The sequence below is a fragment of the Haplochromis burtoni genome, unplaced genomic scaffold (genome assembly GCF_018398535.1).
Source record: "Haplochromis burtoni strain Fernald_Lab_line unplaced genomic scaffold, NCSU_Asbu1 Contig_160, whole genome shotgun sequence".
NCBI classification, from domain to species: domain Eukaryota; kingdom Metazoa; phylum Chordata; class Actinopteri; order Cichliformes; family Cichlidae; genus Haplochromis; species Haplochromis burtoni.
Genome location: NW_024582521.1, coordinates 1,025,713 through 1,047,649, shown reverse-complemented (window position 1 = coordinate 1,047,649; position 21,937 = coordinate 1,025,713). Strand labels below are relative to the sequence as shown.

At 42.3% G+C, this 21,937-nt stretch overlaps 1 protein-coding gene across 3 annotated transcripts in view; it reads left to right on the top strand.

Annotated features, from left to right (window-relative positions):
• Nucleotides 1-21,937, top strand: part of LOC102294191 (cGMP-dependent 3',5'-cyclic phosphodiesterase) — a 173,762-nt gene that overhangs the window by 123,770 nt on the left and 28,055 nt on the right. For 2 of the 3 annotated variants that reach the window (XM_005933130.3, XM_005933131.3), the window contains exons 3-8: nucleotides 16,730-16,819; nucleotides 17,074-17,162; nucleotides 19,891-20,000; nucleotides 20,797-20,846; nucleotides 21,077-21,136; nucleotides 21,482-21,638. In XM_005933130.3, coding sequence (XP_005933192.1) covers nucleotides 16,730-16,819; nucleotides 17,074-17,162; nucleotides 19,891-20,000; nucleotides 20,797-20,846; nucleotides 21,077-21,136; nucleotides 21,482-21,638 — 556 coding nt within the window. Of the gene's footprint in view, nucleotides 1-16,729; nucleotides 16,820-17,073; nucleotides 17,163-19,890; nucleotides 20,021-20,796; nucleotides 20,847-21,076; nucleotides 21,137-21,481; nucleotides 21,639-21,937 lie in introns of those variants that run through there. The other variant, XM_042225114.1, reaches the window with a different exon arrangement.

The following is a 21,937-nucleotide window of genomic DNA, read 5'->3' as shown; positions in this document are numbered from 1 at the left end:
GTGTGTGTGTGTGTGTGTGTGTGTGTGTGTGTGTGTGTGTGTGTGTGTGTGTGTGTGTGTGTGTGTGTGTGTGTGTGTGTGTGAGCGTTCCCTTTCCTTTTCAGTCATTAAAATTGCATTTATGAGATTGCACCTGTGCGTATTTTCATTTGTGTGTGTTTGGATGAACTAATCATAGTGCATTTATAATTCAGTTTAATACATTGTCATTTTTAATTTGCTGTATTCATGTGCAATAGCTGCCCCAGGTGTACACTTTGAAGTCGGGTCTCACACACAGGCACACAAGCTCACAACGTGACGCGCTAAACAGAAGGCTGGAGTCGGGGTGAAAGGTCCCCACGGTTAAAATAACAAGTGTGTGAACTTGTGAACACAGGGAATATGCTCTGTGTGCATGTGTGCGTGTGTGTGTGCGCGTGTGTGTGTGTGTGTTGGTATTCCTGACTTCCTGTCTCTTGTCCAAAGAAGAAACACTTGAAAGTGTCAACACTGAAAGATGACAGAGGGTATTTACGGATGCGTCACAGACCTCCCCACAGATTCTCCCAGACACTTTGCTGTGAGCAAATAACCAAACTGAAACAACAGACCTGCTTGAAAAGGGTGCACTGTTAATTGTTATGAAGTTATATTCAGTTTAGTGTACTTTATGTAGTGTAATTGTCAGGGGAGACGCACATGCACAGCAATCTAATATGGGGAAAAAGCGCATTGTACCTGATTTAGCTACCAGCTAATTTCCATCTCCAGTCCCTGGATAAGTAAACACTGTATCAATAAATATAAATACACGCAGTGCACTAGATACAGTGAAAATGTAATAAGCTGTATTTGTCTCCACAGTTGCCTCTGTGACAGAGAGAAGAAATTTCACCTGGCAAGTTAATGTGAAAGTGCTATTTTCAGCCTCCTTTAAGTACACTGGCTGCTGCTTGAATATATTAAGTATCTATGTAATCATTTCTTTGCAAAGACATAGACTTTATTAATCTCACACCAGAGAAATTTGCATGTTACAGCAGCAAGAATAAATGAATTAGAGATATTAGAGAAAAATAAACAAGAAAAAAATAGTGTAATTCTTTTTAAAGGCAAAAAACCTTACAAGAGTAATTTCTAGTATTTATAAATGGTTGACATATACAGTAATTACACTCACAGAGAAAAGTCTAATTTAAAAATCATCAACAAAACCCAGAATGTGTAAATGTTTGATTATTTAATCAAACTCTTTTATTTACAGATTGCTTATGTAGCGATCCAGCCACATCGCTGAAGGTCGGTTCTGAGGAGATTTACCTGTTGCCAAAAACAAATCCCACGGTTGTCATCTAGAGGGTTTGAAGCCCTGCATGCCCGAGCGAGTGATGTGACATAAGACGGATTCGGTCTTAGACTTTTCCGACCCTTCAACTATTTTCAAACACAACTGATTTCGTGTTGCTGCGGCTCTAGCTTTAGCAACAGGAGACAAACATAAAAGCGGAAACAAAAGTGCGACTAGTTTCTACACGAACAAAACTCAAAATTTGTAGCATCATGAAAAGAAAAGTGATGCAAATTTGTTTTGGAACTTTGGCAACATTGGTTACATTTTACAAGTTCTTGTTCCTGAAAAAAGGATAAGCGGAAGCGGATGGATGGATGGATGTTTAGGTCAGCTACGATCTGATATTTAACTATAGATATGACTTAGGAAAACACATTTATGCATACGTAACTATTTAGATGGCAATCTTCCAATCAACAGCAATAAGTTTCAGTGTAAAGTGAGTCATTTAACAAATATAAATTATTACAGTTTTCTTAGTGAATAACCAACAGTACTCCCTGCTAGCACCAAGGAGTACTGTTGGTTAGTACTTTTTTGTCTTGACTCTTCAGGGCACAGATTCAAAAAGGTGCTGAAAACAGAGAATAGAGATTTGGGTCCATATTGACATGATGATGTCACACGGTTGCTGCAGATTTGCTGGTCGCACATCCATGATGTGAATTTCCTCCTCTACTGGATTAAGATCATGTGACTGTGGAGGCCTCTGAGTATGATGCATTATCCTGCTCAAAGCAGCAACCAGAAGATGTGCACACTATGGTCATAAAGGAATGGGCATGTTCAGCAACAATGCTGGATTAGGCAGTGGTGTTTGATATTTTCTCTTTTTTGAACCATTGTCTGTAAACTCTACAGATGGTTCTGTGGAGAAAATCCCACTGGATCAGTAATTTCTAAAATATTCAGGCAAGGTTCAGTTTGAACTTCAGCAGGCCTCAGTGCATTCACTTTCTCTCGTGTGCTTGGCTGATTAGAGCCGCTGAAGAGGCATACCTAATAAAGTGATGCGTGCATTTGTCAGTCCCCTGATAAGTAGAATCTGACATTTCAGTCAACAAGACCGAGCATAAATAGTTTGACTTCCAAATGTTACAAAAGTTTGATGCAAAAAAGAGCATATTACTGTAGAGTTATTTTTTTCTGATGTGAATAAATTATGGTTATGGTTTGGGAGGGGTTTAGCATAAAAGCACCATAGTTAGGACCATGATGTGGTGTGTGTTTTTATGGAACAGCTGTTAACATTAAATGGTGAATTAAGTACTTACTTGGTTTAAAATGCAAATGAATCTGCACTGGAAAAATAATAACTGCTCATAAGCTCAAGAGGTCTAGCTAACCAAACTCAAATGTATAACCACAAACTGTTTATGGTAGAGATGGCAGGAAGTCGTCATGTAACCACCTGTAAAGGCCAACATTTGTGCTGTAAGGCTAATGAAGAGGTCTGGGTTCTGGGTTGATGTGTGTGTGTCTTCCTCCCGTCTTTCTCCCAGGATGGTTGGATGGATGGATGTTAAGAGCACTGGAGGTAGAAACGGAGCAAATGGTAGAAGTTCAAGCAAGGTAACGATCCAGGGGAGGAGAAAAGTGAATAGAGAGCCAAGACAATGGCGAGAGCATGTGGGTGTCTGTTCCTGAACAGAAGAGTCAGATTAAAATAGAACAACAGCCATATGACGACAGTGTGACTGTCAAACACCTGCAGCAGGGAGACAGAGAGAAAGAGAGACTCATAATGGGATGTAAGGGACAAATGCAGAAACAGGTGAGGGGGAGGGGGTGGCTGTGAATAGTGAGAATATGCAAAACATTAGAGGGAACAGAGCGACAAAGAGTGAGTCCGTGAATAAGATGCAGATGAGTGAAAGGTTCAGAGCAACAAAAAAAAAGGGTGAGGATGAAGAATGGAGGCCATTGTGTCCTCCCTTTCAGATTGTGCGAGTGAGAAACAACTAGTGTTTCTTTTTTTGCCTGCGCGGTCCCATCAGTGTCCCTTTTTTACTCCCCTGAGCTTTGAATAAATCCTCACTGCGGCGCTCCCGGGGCGAGAGAAAGTAGATGAGTCTGGGTGTCATTGTCTGTAACAAAGGTGCTATCATACAACACATCTGCTGCATTCGAGTAAGGTCGTTTCTTTGAGCGACCGTGATATTTAGACAGCCGTGATTGGCAGTTGTTGACATTTTTGAGCAGTCCGGTCCCTCGGTTAATACTGATGGCAATCATTTAAATTAGACAAGGTGCTCTGCATTTTACTGCACCAGCACTGTGTCAGGAACACGCTCAAAGCAAATGTTATGGTGTTCTAACAAAGCAGACTGGTAATTAAAATTAACTCAGACATGTCAGGGGTTTTATAAGTGCATAAAAAAACTGTGCGTCTAAAACTCGATGACTTATTTTGAAACAGGCGCGCGGCTAAAAAAAAAAAACATTCAGATTTCATGAAGTGACATCACCGGCTCGGTTAGTGTTGTCACTGTCGTCACAGGTTGTAGGAATGACAGGAACATTAGTGCCGCTTTAATAACCGCTGACAACAACTACCTCCAGAGACGATGACAGTGAAAGAGTCATGCAGCATGAAAGGAAGCCGATGCTTGCTCACTCACAGCCTGAAACAAAAGGAGACATGAGACAGGCTGCATTTACTCACACAAACACTCGAGCAGGAATCAACCGCTCCACCTAAAACGAGCTCATTGTGCACCGCTGTTTGTCATCCGCAGTTTTCATCACAGATTTAGCTGCAGGACTTTGACAGGAGATCGAATGAGCTAAGGTTTTTCAAAAGTGGGCGTAAGTAATAAATGCAGTGCAATTGAGACCAGCGGCAAGTAGGAAAAATAACTTCCTAATTAGTGGTTTATTGCTCAGTTTTGGATTCACGATCATCTCAAATCTTTGAGAATACTTCATAACCTACCCAAGCTTTATGCTAATTTTGTTTGGGGGTTTTTTGCGTGTCACGAGCAGATGTTTTTTGTGAAAGCAAACCCAAATGCTAGGAATAGTTGATAATCCCACACCAGACAACATGTAACACCAGATAAAATAAAATAAAAATATTTAAAAAAAATCACACAATAAATAAATGGTCTGTATAGCGCTTTACTAGTCCCTAAGGACCCCAAAGCGCTTTACACATTCAGTCATCCACCCACAGGTGATGGCAGCTACATTGTAGCCACAGCCACCCTGGGGCGCACTGACAGAGGCGAGGCTGCCGGAAACTGGTGCCACCGGGCCCTCTGACCACCACCAGTAGGCAACGGGTGAAGTGTCTTGCCCAAGGACACAACGACTGAGACTGTCCGAGCCGGGGCAAACTCCCAACTCTTGAGCCACAATCACCCCTGAGAACAGAGGCTTCATAATATTATCAATAACAATAGAAAGATCACAAAACCCACAGACCATGACGCTGATAAACTGAGATCTTTTATGAAACTTTTCAAGGGATTCAATGTCTATTTGATAACTCAGGATGAATTTATTGCTAAATAATCAGGTTTCATAAAGACTAGACCCATAAATAAGCTTATGAATCCACTATTTCTTATTTCTAACTTTTTTCTCTTACTCCTTCAATTAAAATACAAATCTGATTAGACCTGATGAGAACAGCTGTCTGCTGTTGTCTCCAGAGGAGATAAAGGAGGCAACTGAGAGGAGGATTGGCAGACATTTATTACTGCCAGGAAATCTTTGTCAAGTTTTATAGTGTGTGGGTCTTAGAAAAATGAGCCTTGCTGGATATTTGTTATGCATGAGTTTGTATTAAATTTGTAGGGCTGTCCGTGATCTAGCCGAGCAGTAGCTGCTGGCGAAAAGCATTATTGCACTAATCCAAACATCTACGTTTAAAGAATGCTGTAAGTAGGATTATTAAAACAATGTAACAAGTGCACCAACTTTGCATGGAGACTGTCTATAATGTTACAGGAAGTGACCATATGATATGACATGTTTGAGGTTTATGACTTAAAGGCAAATGTTTGCCCAGGGAGTTTGCATGTCCTCTTCGTTGGGTCATCATTTCCCCTCTCAGACTTAGCCTACGCTTTTAATTTAACGCCTATTTCATTCTATTAAAATCTGTTAGCCCCAGTTTGTGCTGTATTATTAAAGCATCACTTGCCTCCAGTCCTTTTTGCAATTCTTCAAATCTTGTCTCTCTCCAACTGAGCAATGTGTGAATTTCATCAGTGAGCAGTTTTCTGTCTTTATAGGATCGGGTTCCCGTGTTTAGTCAGTCCACTTCAGCCTTAATTTCTGTTCCTCGTTCTTTCTGTCTATCATCTGCTTCCTTTCGAGTCACGCTGTAGAAACATGAATTATGGTTTGTTGGCTGCTCTTGCGATGTGATCTTAATAAGTTTCACTGGAAGCTGCTGAAAATCGCTGTCTCTCGTCTTCTGAGTCTCTCTTTCTCACACACACAGGTTGTTTGGTTAATTACGGGGCAGCATTGCGATGCATCTGTTTCTCCTGTACCTCAGCGATAGGTCGCCCTTGTTGTTACTGGAGTCAGCATCGCTCTGTTGTTTTTAAAACCTCCTCCTCTCGGTACTCTTACCTGAATGAATGGGGTGTGTGTGCTTGTTCCGAGGCCCGTCTTCATGGCTTGGCTGTATTCTACAGTGCATGTGTCTCCAGTATGTTAGTGATGCTACTGGAGACCCAGCTCTGTTGGAATAACAACCAGGACCTCACGCTGCTAGCCTCCCACCAGCTGTGGTGTGCATGTGTGTGTATACATGCCTCTGCCTGTCTTTCTCTCAATCTTTCCTTAAATCGTTAAATGTGTCCCTCATCCCTCCTCTCTCCGTGACAGACGACCGGTAAGGAAAAATCAATACACACTGGTAAATCACTTATATGTTAAAGAGCGGAAGAGCCCAGCTGTGCATCTCTTGCTGACTCGAACGGTATTCGTGGTTCTGAGTTTGTCTCAGTTTGCGGAGGTATTCGGCTCCACAGAGTGAAGGATTTTGGGTATGCAAGCTCACTCAGATGTACTTGTGTCCCAAAAGCTAACAGCACATAATGCAACAGGAATGATACTATGCACAAGTCAAATGCTGATTGGTTCACAAGTGGGCCTGAACAGGAAAATGACTTCTTCATGAAGTGGAAACACAAAGTGGACGTTTTTCATTGTGTTTAACACTGACGTTCACTTCAACTTGTTGAATGTTACAACTGTAGTCCTGCAGCAGGCTGAAGGACTAGCAACAACACAAACAGTCATAGCCCACACACTGGTGACAGTAAACTGTTATAACATGTAGTTGACGGTCTGCAAAGCTGCTGCGTGTAGACCCAGCTCACAATCGTGCTGGTGCCTTTAAACTGTACAGATACACAAGCAGAAGGTGTTGGTTAAGCACGGTGATTCACTGTAATGCACAGAGGGGCTTGTAGGATCAAGTAAATTGTTGGTTTTGCATAAATCTCTGCAGACATAAAGGAGGATACCTTTAATCATGTGCAAGTGGAGTGCCATTACCCTCCATCCTCTCGCTGTTAGATCAAGGTCGACTCACTTGAAATGCAGATGGGCTTGACTCAAGGCGTCGGATGGCTCTGTGAACAATGCAGCAGATAAGAAATATGGGAGTTACCCTAAAGACTCCAATTAGCTCCTTAAACTAATCCTCTCGGTCAGGCCTTTATTGCAGCGCAGACGTTAGCTAATGTGACCAATTTAGAATATTAGTATTCAACTAACTGGCTAATCTGCTCTGTTTCTCAGAGGAATGGTTGTTTCCTTCAGTGAATTCATGAGTGCAATGAAGCACAAAATAATATTTTTAAAATCTATATAAAGTCAGGTTTTGTTGTAGTGAATCTTCCAAAAAGTTGCAGAAGTGATGCTAGAATAAAAAAGGATATGAATGTTACCTATTACCTGTTTTTGCATCTTGAAACTCACAGTTTTTGTGCTTCTGATTCTCTCGACCTACTGACATGTGGGACAATATATCATACGGGATTGTCAGAGTACTAAAATCTCTGTCAATTAGTAAACTATATAACCAGAAAACAAACAGAAACAAATTGATTGTGTTGATATATTTTACATCTTGACTTCAAAGGGGTGTTATTGCCTGTGGAAGGTGGAAGGCAGCCATTTTTCTTCTAGAAAGGGGCAAAGTGGCAGATTTCTGTTGCTGGGGCATTTGTCTGATTTACCTGCCAGCAGTTTGAACTCTTTAAAGCCTGAACCATGAAATAATTGCCGGGAAAAATCACATTTTTGGAAAATAAAGTGTTCATTTTTTAGATTAATTAAATATTAATTTACATATGTCACACTGATGGCTTAGAAGTCTCAAACAATCATTATTCAAGGTTAATGTAGCTAATTTAAACCAACACTAAATTGGTTTAAATTGGTTTTTCATTTCAGTGCTAATATTTCCTCTTTAGATAGATGTGTAAATGATTTAAAAAAACATAAAAGACCAAAATTTCCAGGGATAGCTTTTACACCAAAGGATGCTCCGTCAGGACCTTTTAGTATCCTTTGGTTAAATATGCAGTTTAATACGAATAATTGACTGTCATAAGGCCCAGAACACACAAAAAATGTGAAATACAAACTATAACAAGAAATATGAAAAGGAAATGTAAACAAACTCTAAGGCACAGGGGACTGAGGGACGCACTGAATGGAAACATGCACTCAAGACTCAAGACAAAGATTAAGGGCGTGACAGGACTATGTATACACACACAGGGGTGACTGAGTAGAGACACCTGGGAGACACAGCTGAACTAAAGCCAAACAACAACATACAGGGAAGTAAAACTAATAGAAGAGATAGAATAAACCGTGAGCAGGATATTAAAGCCAAAACAGGAACTGAAACAGAACTGAGGCTCAAGATTTTAAGACGCGATGGACGATAAACAATCACAAACTAAGAGTCAGTCAGGGAGAGCAGCACCAACCACTGCTAGCAAATGATGCTTAGCAAGATCAAACTAAAACAAATACATGAATCCCAAATATCTGTCGAGATGATCTAAAATATACAACTAAATGTGATTCAGAAAATGATACAAAACCACCCTGTTAGGTTTAAAACCATTGTCTGCACTTTTGTGGTGCCTCTAGGTCATGTGATTTGGACACACACACCCCCAATAACATCGACTGTAGAGAAAATTCAGGACCATGACACAAACTTTCTATGGATCAAAAATCCACAATACAAAGAGTAAAGCCTGACCTTGTTTGCTGTTGGTGATGTATTGTGAAGAGTTCCCCAAACAATCCCAGGGATGCGCTTACAGCCCTGTAATTGTTTTTATATCTACCCATTTAATTTTATCCCGTCAAAGTGATAAAAACGTTACAATAATTTATGATCTAATATTGGTTTATGTTTTTCTTAAACACACAAATAAACTGTGCGTTACTATGAAAAAAGCAGTAAAAGAAAAAGATTTTTTTAACTAAGATGCAGTTAAGAGTGCTCTGTTTCTCCGGCGTGCTGTGTGCACACTGAGCACAGCGTGTGCAGGGACCACCAGTAACTACGCTATCAGAGATAATCTCCGCCCCCCAGCCAGACTCCTCGGGTCCAACAAGTGTGAAACGGCCTCAGCAAACGGATTAAGGTTAGAATAACAAAATTAAAGCCAAATAGTGGGGTATGCACTACATCGCTCCCATCCAGTCCCCTATTGTCTTTGTCTTATCAGCACTTGCAGGTGGCTGCTTTGCAGTTATGAAGTACACAAAGTCTTTTTTTTTAATGTTTGTGAGAAATTTGTTTTATGCTAAATATCGAACCAAGATTTGCCTTCATTTTTCTCCCACTTATCCAGTTTATGGTCATGTGGGGCGCTGAAGCCTATCTCAGCTGTTACAGGGCAGGAGCTGGGGTACACCATGGACAGGACACCAGCCTGTCACAGGAGTGACACAAAGACAGACGACCAATCATGTCCACATTCACACCTACAGCCAATATAGACTCACTAGTGTCCCGAATTCGAAAATGTGGCACAAAAACAAACCAAAATCAGATGTGCAATCAGATGAAGAGTTTATTAAGAACACACGCGTGGGAAGAAGCACACAGCATCACATCAGCGGACTTCTTCGCCCAAAATACACAGACAATGGCTTTTTATAATGTCAGGGTTAACGCCCCTTCACGCGTTATAAGAACATTATTTGCATCTTGAGAACATTATTTGCATCGTTTACAGAAAATGATCAATTTTTAGAGCTAAAGGCAGACACAGAAGTTCCTCTTTCTAGCATCTTTTCCAAATATGGCGATGACTTCAGGCCCTGAAGGCCCCCGTGGACTTGTCCTCCTCTCTGACACATCTTCTGTCACCTGTTACTAAGCAAACTCAAATGCAACAGGTTGCTGAATGCATTCAGGCCTTTGCTCAGGCCTGTTTCTAGATTGTATGTATTATATGTGTTTTGTAGGCGTGTATGCAGCTTTAACCTTCTGTAGCTCCAAGTCACTTACACAATTGATCGTCCGGACATCGCGCCGAACGAGGCTTATGACCTTTCCTTAATTGACTGAACTTCAACTCTTTAATAAGCACAAAATGCAATGTGTGTGTACAATTATTATGGCTGCACCTGTAATAAAAGGTTAATGTGAGGCCGGCAGGTTTTAATGAACATCTTAATGCAGTATCTATACTATAGATTATCTTATTAATGATGCAGGATATATTGTAGCAATAAAATCCCTCTCTCGGGAACCACACCGTTTGTTGTGTCACTCCTCGGCCCCCTCAGTTACTTCTAGCTCCATCAATGGCATCATGGACATCGGGATCACCGCTCCGGGGTCCACTGCCCTCGTTATTTCCTTTTCCAACAATCCTCTGGCACAAGGAATGAGACAACAACCACAAGTCACCAATATCCCTAGAAATGATGCAATAGAAAGCATTACAGACATCACAAACCCTTTCCATTGTCCGAACACGGATGTCATCCAGCTCTCCAGCAGGTTATCGATTCCTGAGTGTTCATGCATAGTTTTAGACAGAGTTTTCAGCCTTTCCAGAGCTCGAGTTACTGAGCCATCTGGGGCAGTGTTGTTGGGGATAAAGGTACAACACGTGTCTCCGAACATGGCACATACGCCCCCTTTCTCCGCCAACAACATGTCAAGGGCCATTCGATTTTGCACTCCCATCAGCGAGGTCGGACCCAACTGTTCCGCCCTCTAAAGCCTGAACCATGAAATAATTTCAAGAAATTTTTCATTTTTCAAAAATGAAGTGTTTATTAAACCCTTTCACAATGTTTATTATTTAAAAACACTAGGCATTAAGGGTTTAATCTAACCTATGTATATCTTTGGACTGTAGGAGAAAGCCCACACAGACACTAAGAGAACATTCAAACTCCACACAGAGAGGCTCCAAGCAGCAGGATTCAAGCCCAGGACCTTCTTGTAACCACCACAATCTCAGGCCACCTACAATTTCCTCATTTCTGCTTCACTTTCTACTGGCTCCAGAGCTTTTGCAAGAGAAAATCAGAGCAGATCTTAAGAGCTCCTTTTGCTTACCACTGTGATTTCCTCTTTTCTGTACTCTATGAATTCTGGCTTCATTTTTTTTCTGCTACCATATGACAACTCACCACTGGTGCATCTTATTTACACCATTTACACAGTTTTAAAATGAATATATGGTATTAGAGATACAAGTGCCTCTTATAAATGGGATATCTATAAAGGGTTTAGGTCAGCGGTCCCCAACCGCCCGGGCCACGGACCGTTACCAGTCCGTGAGTTGTTTGGTACCGGGCCACGAGAGTTGAAGCTCGGGTGTGAAATCTATGGTTTTCAGGGTTTTTGTCAGTTTTTATTGTTAACTCAGTTTCCCTGGGTCTTTTCACATGTGTTATGAATAAATCTTCTTTTTTTGGTACTATTACTGGTTTTATTTTGTTGTGTTTATCTGCGACACCTTAAAGGCCTGTCCATGAAAATATTGTCAGACATAAACCAGTCAGTGGCGCAAAAAAAAGGTTTGGGGCCGCTGGTTTAGGTGTTTTAGTTGGAATACCACACATAACCACTGGGACAAACTTTTAAAGACATCCACGCTCTCTCCATCTATGTTCAGCACTTCATTAGATTAGACTGCTCTGGAACTCGTTTCAAGTGGAAAGAAAATGGCTTTTTCACTCTTATATTCAGCCGTGTTCCTTTCCATAAGTACTGCAGGAACACAGCACTATGTCTTCATATTATTATAAATTTATTTTATGTTATTTTCAGCAGAATCCAGTCATTAATAAAGGCTTGGAGATGTCGGTTGAGGCCCTGGAACACTTTCAGTAATTTAAGACATTTTTTATCAGATATAAAACAATAATATAGGACAATGAGGAGTCAGGTCGTCTCTTACAAGCTCCTGTCTCAACTGAGGCTTTCGTCTGTCTTTACTTAAATGAAATACAGTGGGCCATTAGGGATCTTTCTCTCACTTTTACCAACACCACTCACTTCTTTTTTCCCTTTTCAGTGTTCATCAAATATATGATGCTACTCTCCCTGGGGGCATAAATCTGTTTCCTCTTCAGCCTTTCACACACTGCTGTTGTTGCTGGATTCATATGAAGAGTCCCTCAGAGAGCACAACCGGCAGCGAACGTGCAATTATGCTTTCGCCGCTGGAGCAGAAATACATCCAGAGCAGCGAGAGCAGACTCACATAGCCGGTTCAATCAGCTTGCCGATATCATTTTGCTTTAATCAGCTGGAAATAATGCAAAATATAAAATGTGTACAAATCAGGCAACGTCAGAAGAGTTGATTTTAATATAGAAATGCAACTCCAAATAATGTATGACCCGGGAAAAAAGCATCCCTCCTCACCAGGCAGCCAAAATAAACGTTAGAAAGAATGTGCAAATATTATCTGATCTAGTTCTGCTCAACAGGAAATTATCTCGACATTATACAGAGCTTGATTTGGCTTTACCCTGCTAGCTACAGCTCTGTCCGTGTAGACTTAATTAAACTTTTCAGTGAGATGTCCTCCTGGAGTTATTCTGCAAATGTCTGGCTCCCTCTCTATTAACTCAAATTTATGACTGCTGTAGTTCGGGGACATCACTGAATGAAATGCTGCTTTTTTCTTTTCCTTTTCCGGCATCTGAGTTCGTACCTTTGATTCCTTTAACTCCACCGAATGGCTGATGGAAACAGACTGTAACAATCTGAAAATTCTGTCTGACAGCAGCCTAACAATGATGAGCAGGAGCCTTTTTTCATTCGATACTCAAGCTCCGCTTCTCTGTAATGTAATTTCCTTGCTACCTTACGCTTGACCACTATGTTTTCATTATTTTGCATAAGTCACCAAGAAACTTGATGAGAATGTCTCAGGCTTAAGTGTCGAGAATATTAAAAGTAAATAGCCATCGCAGGAAAGGCTTTAGACACACTTTCTGCCTACATTACAATAGCTTCCCTGCAGGAAATCATTAGGCTCATTAGGTACAACTCATTGTTAAGCAAATATCTAATCAGCCAATCAGACTCAGTATGTATATATATATAGATGTGTAGAGATGGTCAAGACGACCTGCTGATGTTCAAACTGAGCATTAAAAGGGGGAAAGAAAGGTGATTTAAGTCACTTTGAACACACAGGGTTGTATGCTGAGATCTCCCCACACAACCATCTGCAGGGTCTGAAACAGAGAAAATATCTAGTGCGCTGCAGTTCTCTGGATGATAATGCCCAGTCTCAATTTCTGCTGTGACTTTCAATTGTAGGGTAAGAATTTGGCACAAACAACATGAAAGCATGGATCCAGCCTGTTTTGTATCAACGGCTCCGGCTGGTGGTGGTGTTACAATGTGGGGGATATTTTCTTGGCACAATTTGGACCTCTTAGGGCTTAATGAACATAATTTAAACACCGCAGGCTACCAAAGGCGTTGTTGCTGACCACGTACATCCCTTCTTGACCACAGTGTACCCATCCTATGATGGCTCTTCCAGCAGGAAAACGCACAAAGCTCAAATGATCTCAAACTGGTTTCTTGAACATGACACTGATTTCACTGTACTCAAGTCACATGACCTCAATGCAACAGAGCACCTTTGGGACGTGGTGGATTCACACCATGAATGCGTTGCCCTCAACTTTCTCTGTCAGTTATAGTTTGTTTTTTGTGCTGCAGTTGAGGTTAACTAGAGTATTTGACACCGCCATTGCTGCCGTTTCTTTAAAAAAAAACAACAAGACATGGGTGATGTGACTATCTGAGAACGATAAAAAGAGAAAAGAATGCATTTGGTTATGCTGATCAAAGGTGCTCTTCAGAAGAGTGCTTCAAGTGATTAGAATAACTGCAGATAAAGACGACAACAAAGACTACATCCCCATGAGAGGAGGAGAAACCTGAAGATCAACATAAAAATTTAAACTCCGGTACACGGAGGAAATTAAGAGAGATGTTGAGGAAAGGTGGATTTAAGAATAATCATGATGCTGCACGCACAGACACAAAAGGGCAGTGCAACCTGCTTGAGACGAGTGCAATCCTGAAACAAATTCAAACATGACAGTAATGCAATGAGTTGAATGAATATCAAATCTATGGGAATATTTTTCCGATAATTAAATCAAAGCAACGCATTTGCCATTTTGGTGATGGCTGATGATCAAATATTTGTTCTGTAAAGCATTTTCAGATCAATTTAGATAAAAGCTGTAGCCAAATTCACATAAACTGAACCGGCATTAGAGAACGCTGTTAGTGTAATGAAATCACAATCGCTGTTTTCATTTCAATTGTGATCTCCCCCATGATTCAGGATTGCATCATCCTCTCTGTGAGGAGGAACGGTTAAAAACCAGCTCAACTAAATAAACGTCTTCTTTCAGTCCCCGGGAAGAAACACCAGATAATAAAAACTAGAAATTGTATCATTTAAAGAAAAAATCATCGGCATCATCTCGTGTCTTCAGGTCCTGCTTGAGTGGGTGGCAGGATATGTATGCATACCTGAAGGAATCTGTGTGGGTGTGTGTAAATGCGCAATGATGGGCAGAGAAGGAGGTAAATTAATAAAACAGATGGTTCGAGGTATATGGAAAGAAATTATTGCGAAAGGTCAAAGTGCAGAGTGTGACATTTACCGAGGCATAAATCTGTTACAGCCACAAACGCTGTCGTCGTTCCTGACAGCATCAGCGCGGGGAGGATGGAAGCCAGAGAGACGTTCATTGTTTGTCTGCTCCACGGCCAACACATTACTTACTGGGATTTGTGCGAGTATTTCACAATCTGCAACTTAGGATACAAAACACTCTCAGACACACACTCACACATGGGCTGGCAGAGCTCCAACTTCATTACAACAGCACTCGGGCCGGCTGATTGAGTGATCAAAGCTAATCACATTTAATCCTATCTAATCATATGTAATAACCAACACTGAGCGCTCAGGCATGACAGCGCTCTCCACTCTCTCTCCATCTCCCCCCTTTTCGTCTCCTCTCCTCCTTGACATTTGACACACACACACAGACCTGCAAAAAAACATGTCCTCCTCCCTCCTCATCCATGTTCAGCATCAGTCGCAACCAACAGAGAGCGGTAAAACCGCTAGAAGTGAGGTATCAAAATGAGGCGAAAAGGACATAAGACTGCCTCGTTAGAGCGCTGAGCCCGCGGCACGCCCGGCGTTCGATACCTTCGTGCTCTTGAACGCCCAAAAGAAACAAGATGCTCTTCCTTTCAGTTGTGCCGTGTCACTAGCAGCTTTGTCATGAACAACTGGAAGAAGAAGATCTGGTGGTTTCGAGCTCTGTGTATTCTTCCCCATTCATATTCAGCACACAGTTTTAAAGCAGGAGCATTTAAAGCCTTTGAGATTTCCCTCTGTGTTTTCCTTTGCTTTGATCAGATTTTGAAGTCCCGCTGAGATGTTTCTGTAGACCACGGTTAAATGTAATGATAATGCAGTGTGATCACTGGAACTGGTAAGGATTTAAGTAGACTTCACACAGAGAATAATTATGCCAATGGTGGGAATTTATAGCCGTTTCTGGTAAAGCTGAGGCGGGAGATGCAGAGGTGCTTCGTTGTAGCGTTTGCGGTAAAAACCTCAATTTTGCAGGACCTCAAACTATACGGTCCCTTTCATCTGAGATCTGCTCCCCTGTTTGTGTACTCCTCCATTCCTCGACCCTGTTTTTTAATCTCATTTTTATCAAAGTGTGTATTTCAGAGGACCGAAAAGAGCTATAAAAGCCTTGCAGTTGAATTGTCCCTTTTACGACAATATTGGACGTCAAATGGGGTTGTTTATAGAAATGTATCTGAAACACCCGTCCCTTAAACCTTTCTGACATCAAAATTACCTCTGCAGTTCGCTACACCCAGCCGGTAGCCTGGTGTGTGGAGACAGTGAGGATTGAACTTCTCTCTCAAGCTCTGTTTTTTCATTCTTCATACGTCTCTGTCAAGTCGGTCCGCTCACATCAGGTACAAACAGTTTTTCCTTTACACCATGTCCTCACAGGAATGGTGTAGATGACTGGCATTTTTTTTCAGAGCCCAATGTGCAATCATTGTCTCAAAAAGGTGCAAAAAAAAGAAAAATACCTGTTGTTTCACATTTACTGGCATGAATGAAAGGGAAGCCATTGTGCTGAAGACAGCTTGGAGTGATTAAAACAAGAGCGTATCTGTTCAGTCAGGCGTTAGCTGGATGGAAACTCAGATGAAATGCTTTCTGTGTGGCGAGTGGTCAGATGCCACCTCCTGTAAAAAGGAGAGCCAGCCTCCACCGTGAAGAGGAGTAAGAGCCTGCATAGCCTCAGGCGAGCATTTTTTAGTTTGTCTTTCTTAAAGATTTGAGAGTGCAGTAAAAAAAAAAAGATGATTTCTCACAGGCTCTTGGTGAATTTGATCAGGCATAACAAAGCATCCAGGAATGTACATTTTCTTGCAACGTGTTAACTCGTTTCATAAATCAGCTGCCTACCAAAGTGCGCAAATGAATTGCCAAGTGCTTTGTTTTCTGAAATGAAACAAAAGCAACGAGCGCCTTGTTGAGCAAAATCCACTCCCTGGTGACATCCGAGCTCAGTTCATTCCTAAGTACCACATTTGTGTCTCCAACTGGTGCAGTTTGCTGAGTATATACTGAGTGTGACACAGTTTAAATATTGTTTCAGAGTCCTTTGCAGCCTGCCAAGGTAAATATCTGAGGAAGAGCTGTTGCGGTGTAATCCTTGTGCCCACAAAGAAAACAAATTGATAGCCAAGGCCTCGGGTTTTCCGAGCTGCACTTTACGATCGTAGAAAAACAACCCAACAAACATCAGGGCATCTGTTTTTGTTTTCCTCCCCAGGATGCCTTGCTGCGGCTGGCGGCAGTTGTGGATGCGCGCTCTCTGCGAGTGGCCCTTCGAGATGGCGTTCGGGAGCTGCTGCCCAGCACGGTAATGCATGAGAACACACACGTATTGGAATTTCCTCAAATTATTACCTGGAGGAAGGGGAAGGAAGAAGAAAAAGCTTCCTGTTAGTATTCAGAGTGGTGTGGTACTCAGTACTCAGCCCTGACACAGGACCAGGGAACAGAGCACCAAATCTTGTTACAAATGGATGAGGCTCATCGCTCATTAAACTAATCAGAATCAGATTAATTTTACAAATGAACGTGCATGTATACGCGGGTGTGTTTTAATTCCAGGAGTGTGCATGTGTCTACTTGCTGGAGGAAGACTCGAGGCTACTATCTGACGACCCGCCACATGAGCTGCCACAGGAGGGAAAAATCAGGTGTGTGCTGCTTGTGTCTGTGTGTGTCTCTCTCTCTCTATGCGGCAAGTCACAGATGTTTCGTCTCAGTGAATCACCGCCGTGTACTGATTTGCTGCATTTGTTGTTGAGGGCAGCGATACCCCGAGAAGCAATAGAACAAAGAGGAGGGGTGGGGGTGGAGGGGAAACGGAGACGGATGTTTCCTCTGTGTGAGAAACAGGTGTCGTCTAAATGAATGTGAGCCACTCGGTCCAAAATCACATCCTCCTCAGCGCAGAGATAAGGTGACACACAGAGAGGACCTCCTCTGTTTTTGTCCTGGCCTTTGATTTTTACCCCATCACTTTTTTTTTACCCTTCCTCGCCCACCCATCTCTCTGACAGCTTCTTTTTTCCTCTTTTGTCATCTGCTTTCCCACCTTCCCACCTCACTGCATGAGTCTATCTTTGCCCTCTTTTCCCTCTCAGCCTGATCTTCCCCCAAAGAGCCACAAAGCACTATGCTGCCTGTGTTTAGATCTTCCTGCCTTCAGCTACCGCCCTCCCCCTTTCCCGTGCTCCTCTTTCTCTCTCACCTTCAATCCCTCTCCCGTGGAAGCGTTGTGGGGCTAATAGCCGAGGTGACAGTGCCTCCGGTCCCTCAGCGAGGCTCACCGATCCTCTCCTCTCTTAAGTGCTCCCCGAAGCTCCACGACCCCCATGTGCTGCTGCGACTGCTGCCGAGGCGCTGGGGAAAAACCAATTCTACATTATTGATGAAACTGTCTGTTTGTCAGACAACCACCCCGTTTCCAACACCTCATTGCCACATGAACAACGGGAAGCCACACAAACCTCCTCACGAGGCACCAGCGCACAAGGACACGCGCACACACAACACCTGAGCGCACGCACAGACGAACGCTCACATACTCGCATTTATCAGGACGAGATATCGTGGCGATATTAAAAGAGCTACAGGGAAGTTTGTTACTTTTTTCTCCTTCCAACTCACCTGCTTATATAAGCCTGTTATCAAGTCCTTGACACACACACACACACACACTCAATGAACCCTTATAAGAGGCAAGGCCATGCTGTTCCAGCCTACTTTCTAATACATACAAGCCCATTATGTGGACCTTGACGTACATGCACAGCCACGCGAAAAAATAAACCTAAACAAGTTCAGCTAAGAAATCTTCCTTGAAGGTTTCTCTTCTAAACAACTTGTTGTGCTCACAATATGTGAGCCAAACAAGCCAAATGAAAAATGCTGCAGGCCAGAGTGCAAGGATATGATAATAAACACGATTCAAACTTGTTGCCATCTTCTTTGGGCCGGAGCTCATTAAATATGGAGCCAGGGGTAGTGTTGTCTGACCAATGAAAACTTCTTTGTGGAAGTTGTAGATGCCGCATCTTCTAAGCTGAAGAGCGGAGGGACCACCCTGCTTGCTATGAGTGATCCACGATGGATATGCTGCCCTCCATATGTATGACATACTTTTCTGGGTGAGATGATGTATTACATCAGCATGGCGCCGCAGTAAAAGAGTCCAGGGCTAAACTGGAGCCTTTCAGCCCCTGGAAACAATTTAAATATCAGTGTTTCCCCCCCTTTTTTCTTGATGGTTAAGTAGTTATGACAAATAAGATTTACATTATAGATTAAGCAGAAGCATTTGCAACTGTCATCTGATACGCAAACAAACTGCTATCCTCCAAGTTCAGTGTGTAGACCACTGAATTGTTATTATTATATGGGAAATGACATAAATAAGGTGCTTTTAAAGTAGTTAAAAGTATCGGTATTGGTGATACTGGCCCTTTATTTACTTGGTGTCAGATCAATAGCAAACTGAGACTTTTAGTTAACATTAAAACACACATTTTAACATCACATGTGCTGTCAGACGAACACACACAACAGCAAATAACAGTATTGTTCATAGTGCCTCGGGGTCATTTGTTTTGCTCTCCGCTGTACCCAGAGAAGCTGTTTTGAACCAAATACATTACGCAAAGGTCAACTATATTTGTCACAGTAGTGAAGTACAATGAGAATGTTTTTTGACTGAAGTGCAATACTCCTCAGTGAGTTTGAAAAATGGGCATTTTTAAATCAATGCACCATGCAGAGATTTGGCTTCAACGCTCTGAGGGATTTCAGACTCTGTAGAGCCTGTGTGCATTACAGAGGGGCTGCTGCTCTGTGTGTGCGTGTGTGTGTGGCTGCCAGAGGGATTTACCGATTATTATCTGAAGCACATACATCTTGAATCTAACTGTGTGCACGGGCGAAACTGTGTTGCTTCCTCTTCCTGTTGCTTTCTATGCTCGTGCACTTTTAACACAAGGCGTGCACTGTGTTTGCGTGCGGTAGCCGGTCCAAAATACACAATTGCCCCAGTGTCCTATATTTTAGCATGAAACACCTGCCTTCTTTATTTAATGTAACACCCACAAAGACCTACACCTTTGCCATCACACCTGGCTTCACACCTGGCTTGCTCTTTCGCACACATACACACATATGCACAAATGAGTTTATAATTTCACAATGAATAATAGGGCTATTCAGAGGTGTTTTTGTTAGTATGAATGAATTCAGCACAGATCTGGTTTCATAATGTTGCCGCTTGTTTGTCCTTTTGCTCCAGCTGTCTTTCAGATTGTCTCCTCCCTTTTGTCTCGAATATGGCGCGGGTAATCGTCTGTCTCAGACCAGAGTCACACTGAACTATCTATCATACATCTGTTTCAGGAGCATCGCGGACCAGCTGAAACGATGTCAGTGCACCGGCCTTCCTCCATCCGAACTGCCAGAGAAGTACAGAATCTGCCTCGCAGCGCCGTTACCAGCACACAGAAGAGGTGTGGTTATGTTTTGAAGGGTAGGGCTTTAATGTTGCTAGCGGACAGACAAAGTGCCCAGCATGTCCTTGTTCGCAAGTGTGTGCATGTGCGCGGGAGCTCGCTTGCGTGCATGAGAGCAGAGAGATGTGAGAACGTGGGAGGAAAAAAACAAGTATGAGGAGATAGAGAGGGAAGTAGCGAGAGGCTATGGTTGCCGAGGGAAAAGCATGGAGCCGTGTGGGCACGAAAAGCTGGACAAGAGGACTAAAAAAAGCAGCGAGAGGTCTGTGATGAGGAAAAAATGCAGAAGAGCAAATGGAGACGAGTGAATACACGCAAAATATCACGTTTAGTTTTGTTAGGTTAATTATAGACCCTAAAGTACACATGCATGACCACTCTGCACTGTGCGAATCGATACATAATACTGAACACCCATCATAATAATGATGAGGGAAAGAGTTAGCCTGGCACCAAAGAACTAAACCCATCATTCTGTTTGTTTTGTCCTCTGCTGTCCACACGCGCAGCAGCACACACCTCGGTGATGACATTTATTTTGCTCATTAGGATAAGTTGTTGTTAAAGATGAGAAAAACAAATTAAAGAACAGAGGAAGAAAAAGTATTATGCAAGGACATCAGGTGTACTTTGTACCATAATTTTCTCTTGCATATGTAGCACAAGAACATGTGGGGGCGAACAAATAAGATTAGGAGCTAGACAAGGGCATGGAAGGAAAACTAAAGGACGATTAAAAGACCTCTGAATAAATTCATGATGTGTTCTGAATGCTCTTCTTTCTTTCTTTCAGCTGTTGTCATTCCTATCTTGGAGCAGGACAAGGTCATCGCTGTCTTACTGGTGAGTCAGTCAAGGACAAAAAATGAATCATCCAAAGTAACAAAACCAGTTGCAGCAGAGAAGGTCATTACCTCTAAGTTCTCCTATTAAAGAAGCAAAAGGCAGATTTTTTCAGTCGTGCGCCATATGTGAAGTCAGTTCTCCACAGAGACCACACAGCTCGCACCACCAGCTCCACTGAATAGCATTTTGTTGATTTTCCACTCTGTGTGTGTGTTTTTGTATTGCAGGTGGGCTGCGGTCCACTATCTGATCAGGATGAACTGCATCTGAGCGTGCTGGAAAAACATGTAAGCTTGCTCCTGCGAAAAAAACAGCCTGGCAGCAGCTACGGTGCTCTTTAGTGAATCGACACTCTTTGGCACGGTGTTTTACCAAAGAAAGAATAACAGCATACATGCGTGTGCTCTGCTGTGTTAGGAAATTAGGAAAGACTGGTTGTCAAACAAGTATTAACATCTATCTGTACAAGCCTTGATGTTATTTTCTATTCCTTAACTATAGTCTGTGGTATTGATATGCACCAATTTTACACTTGTATTGTTTTATGGATCCAAATCTTGTGTATAATGTTAAATAGATGATGTTTAAACAGAGGTTATAATTGATCTTTTTACGTCCACGTGGTGTCGCAGGCCTCGGTGGCATGTGTGCGGGTCCAAGCTGTTCAGACATCCTACCAGAGGCCTCCTCTCAGCCCTTCTCCACTACAGTCCCACAATGCACTGCTGCCCCTCAACGTCTCAGAACAGGACTACTGCGAGCTGGACCGCAACATCCTGCAGCTCTGTGGTACGCACACACACACTTTACAGACGTTATTTCATCTCTGCCTCTTTCACTCTTCTCTGAGAAAACAACAAACTCATGCACACATGCGTATACGTATATGAGAGGTGGGATATAATAATGGAGCTGGGGGAATTTAGATGGAGGTGGATGAAAACACAAAGCATTGTTTTAAATCTCATGCTTAATGCTATTTCTTCACACATACGCATCAGTCTTGTTTGTTCCCTGATAACTGTCAAAAAATGTGAGTTGCATTTAGTGTCTTTAGTTGTTTTGGGGGGTTTGTGTGTGTGTGTGGG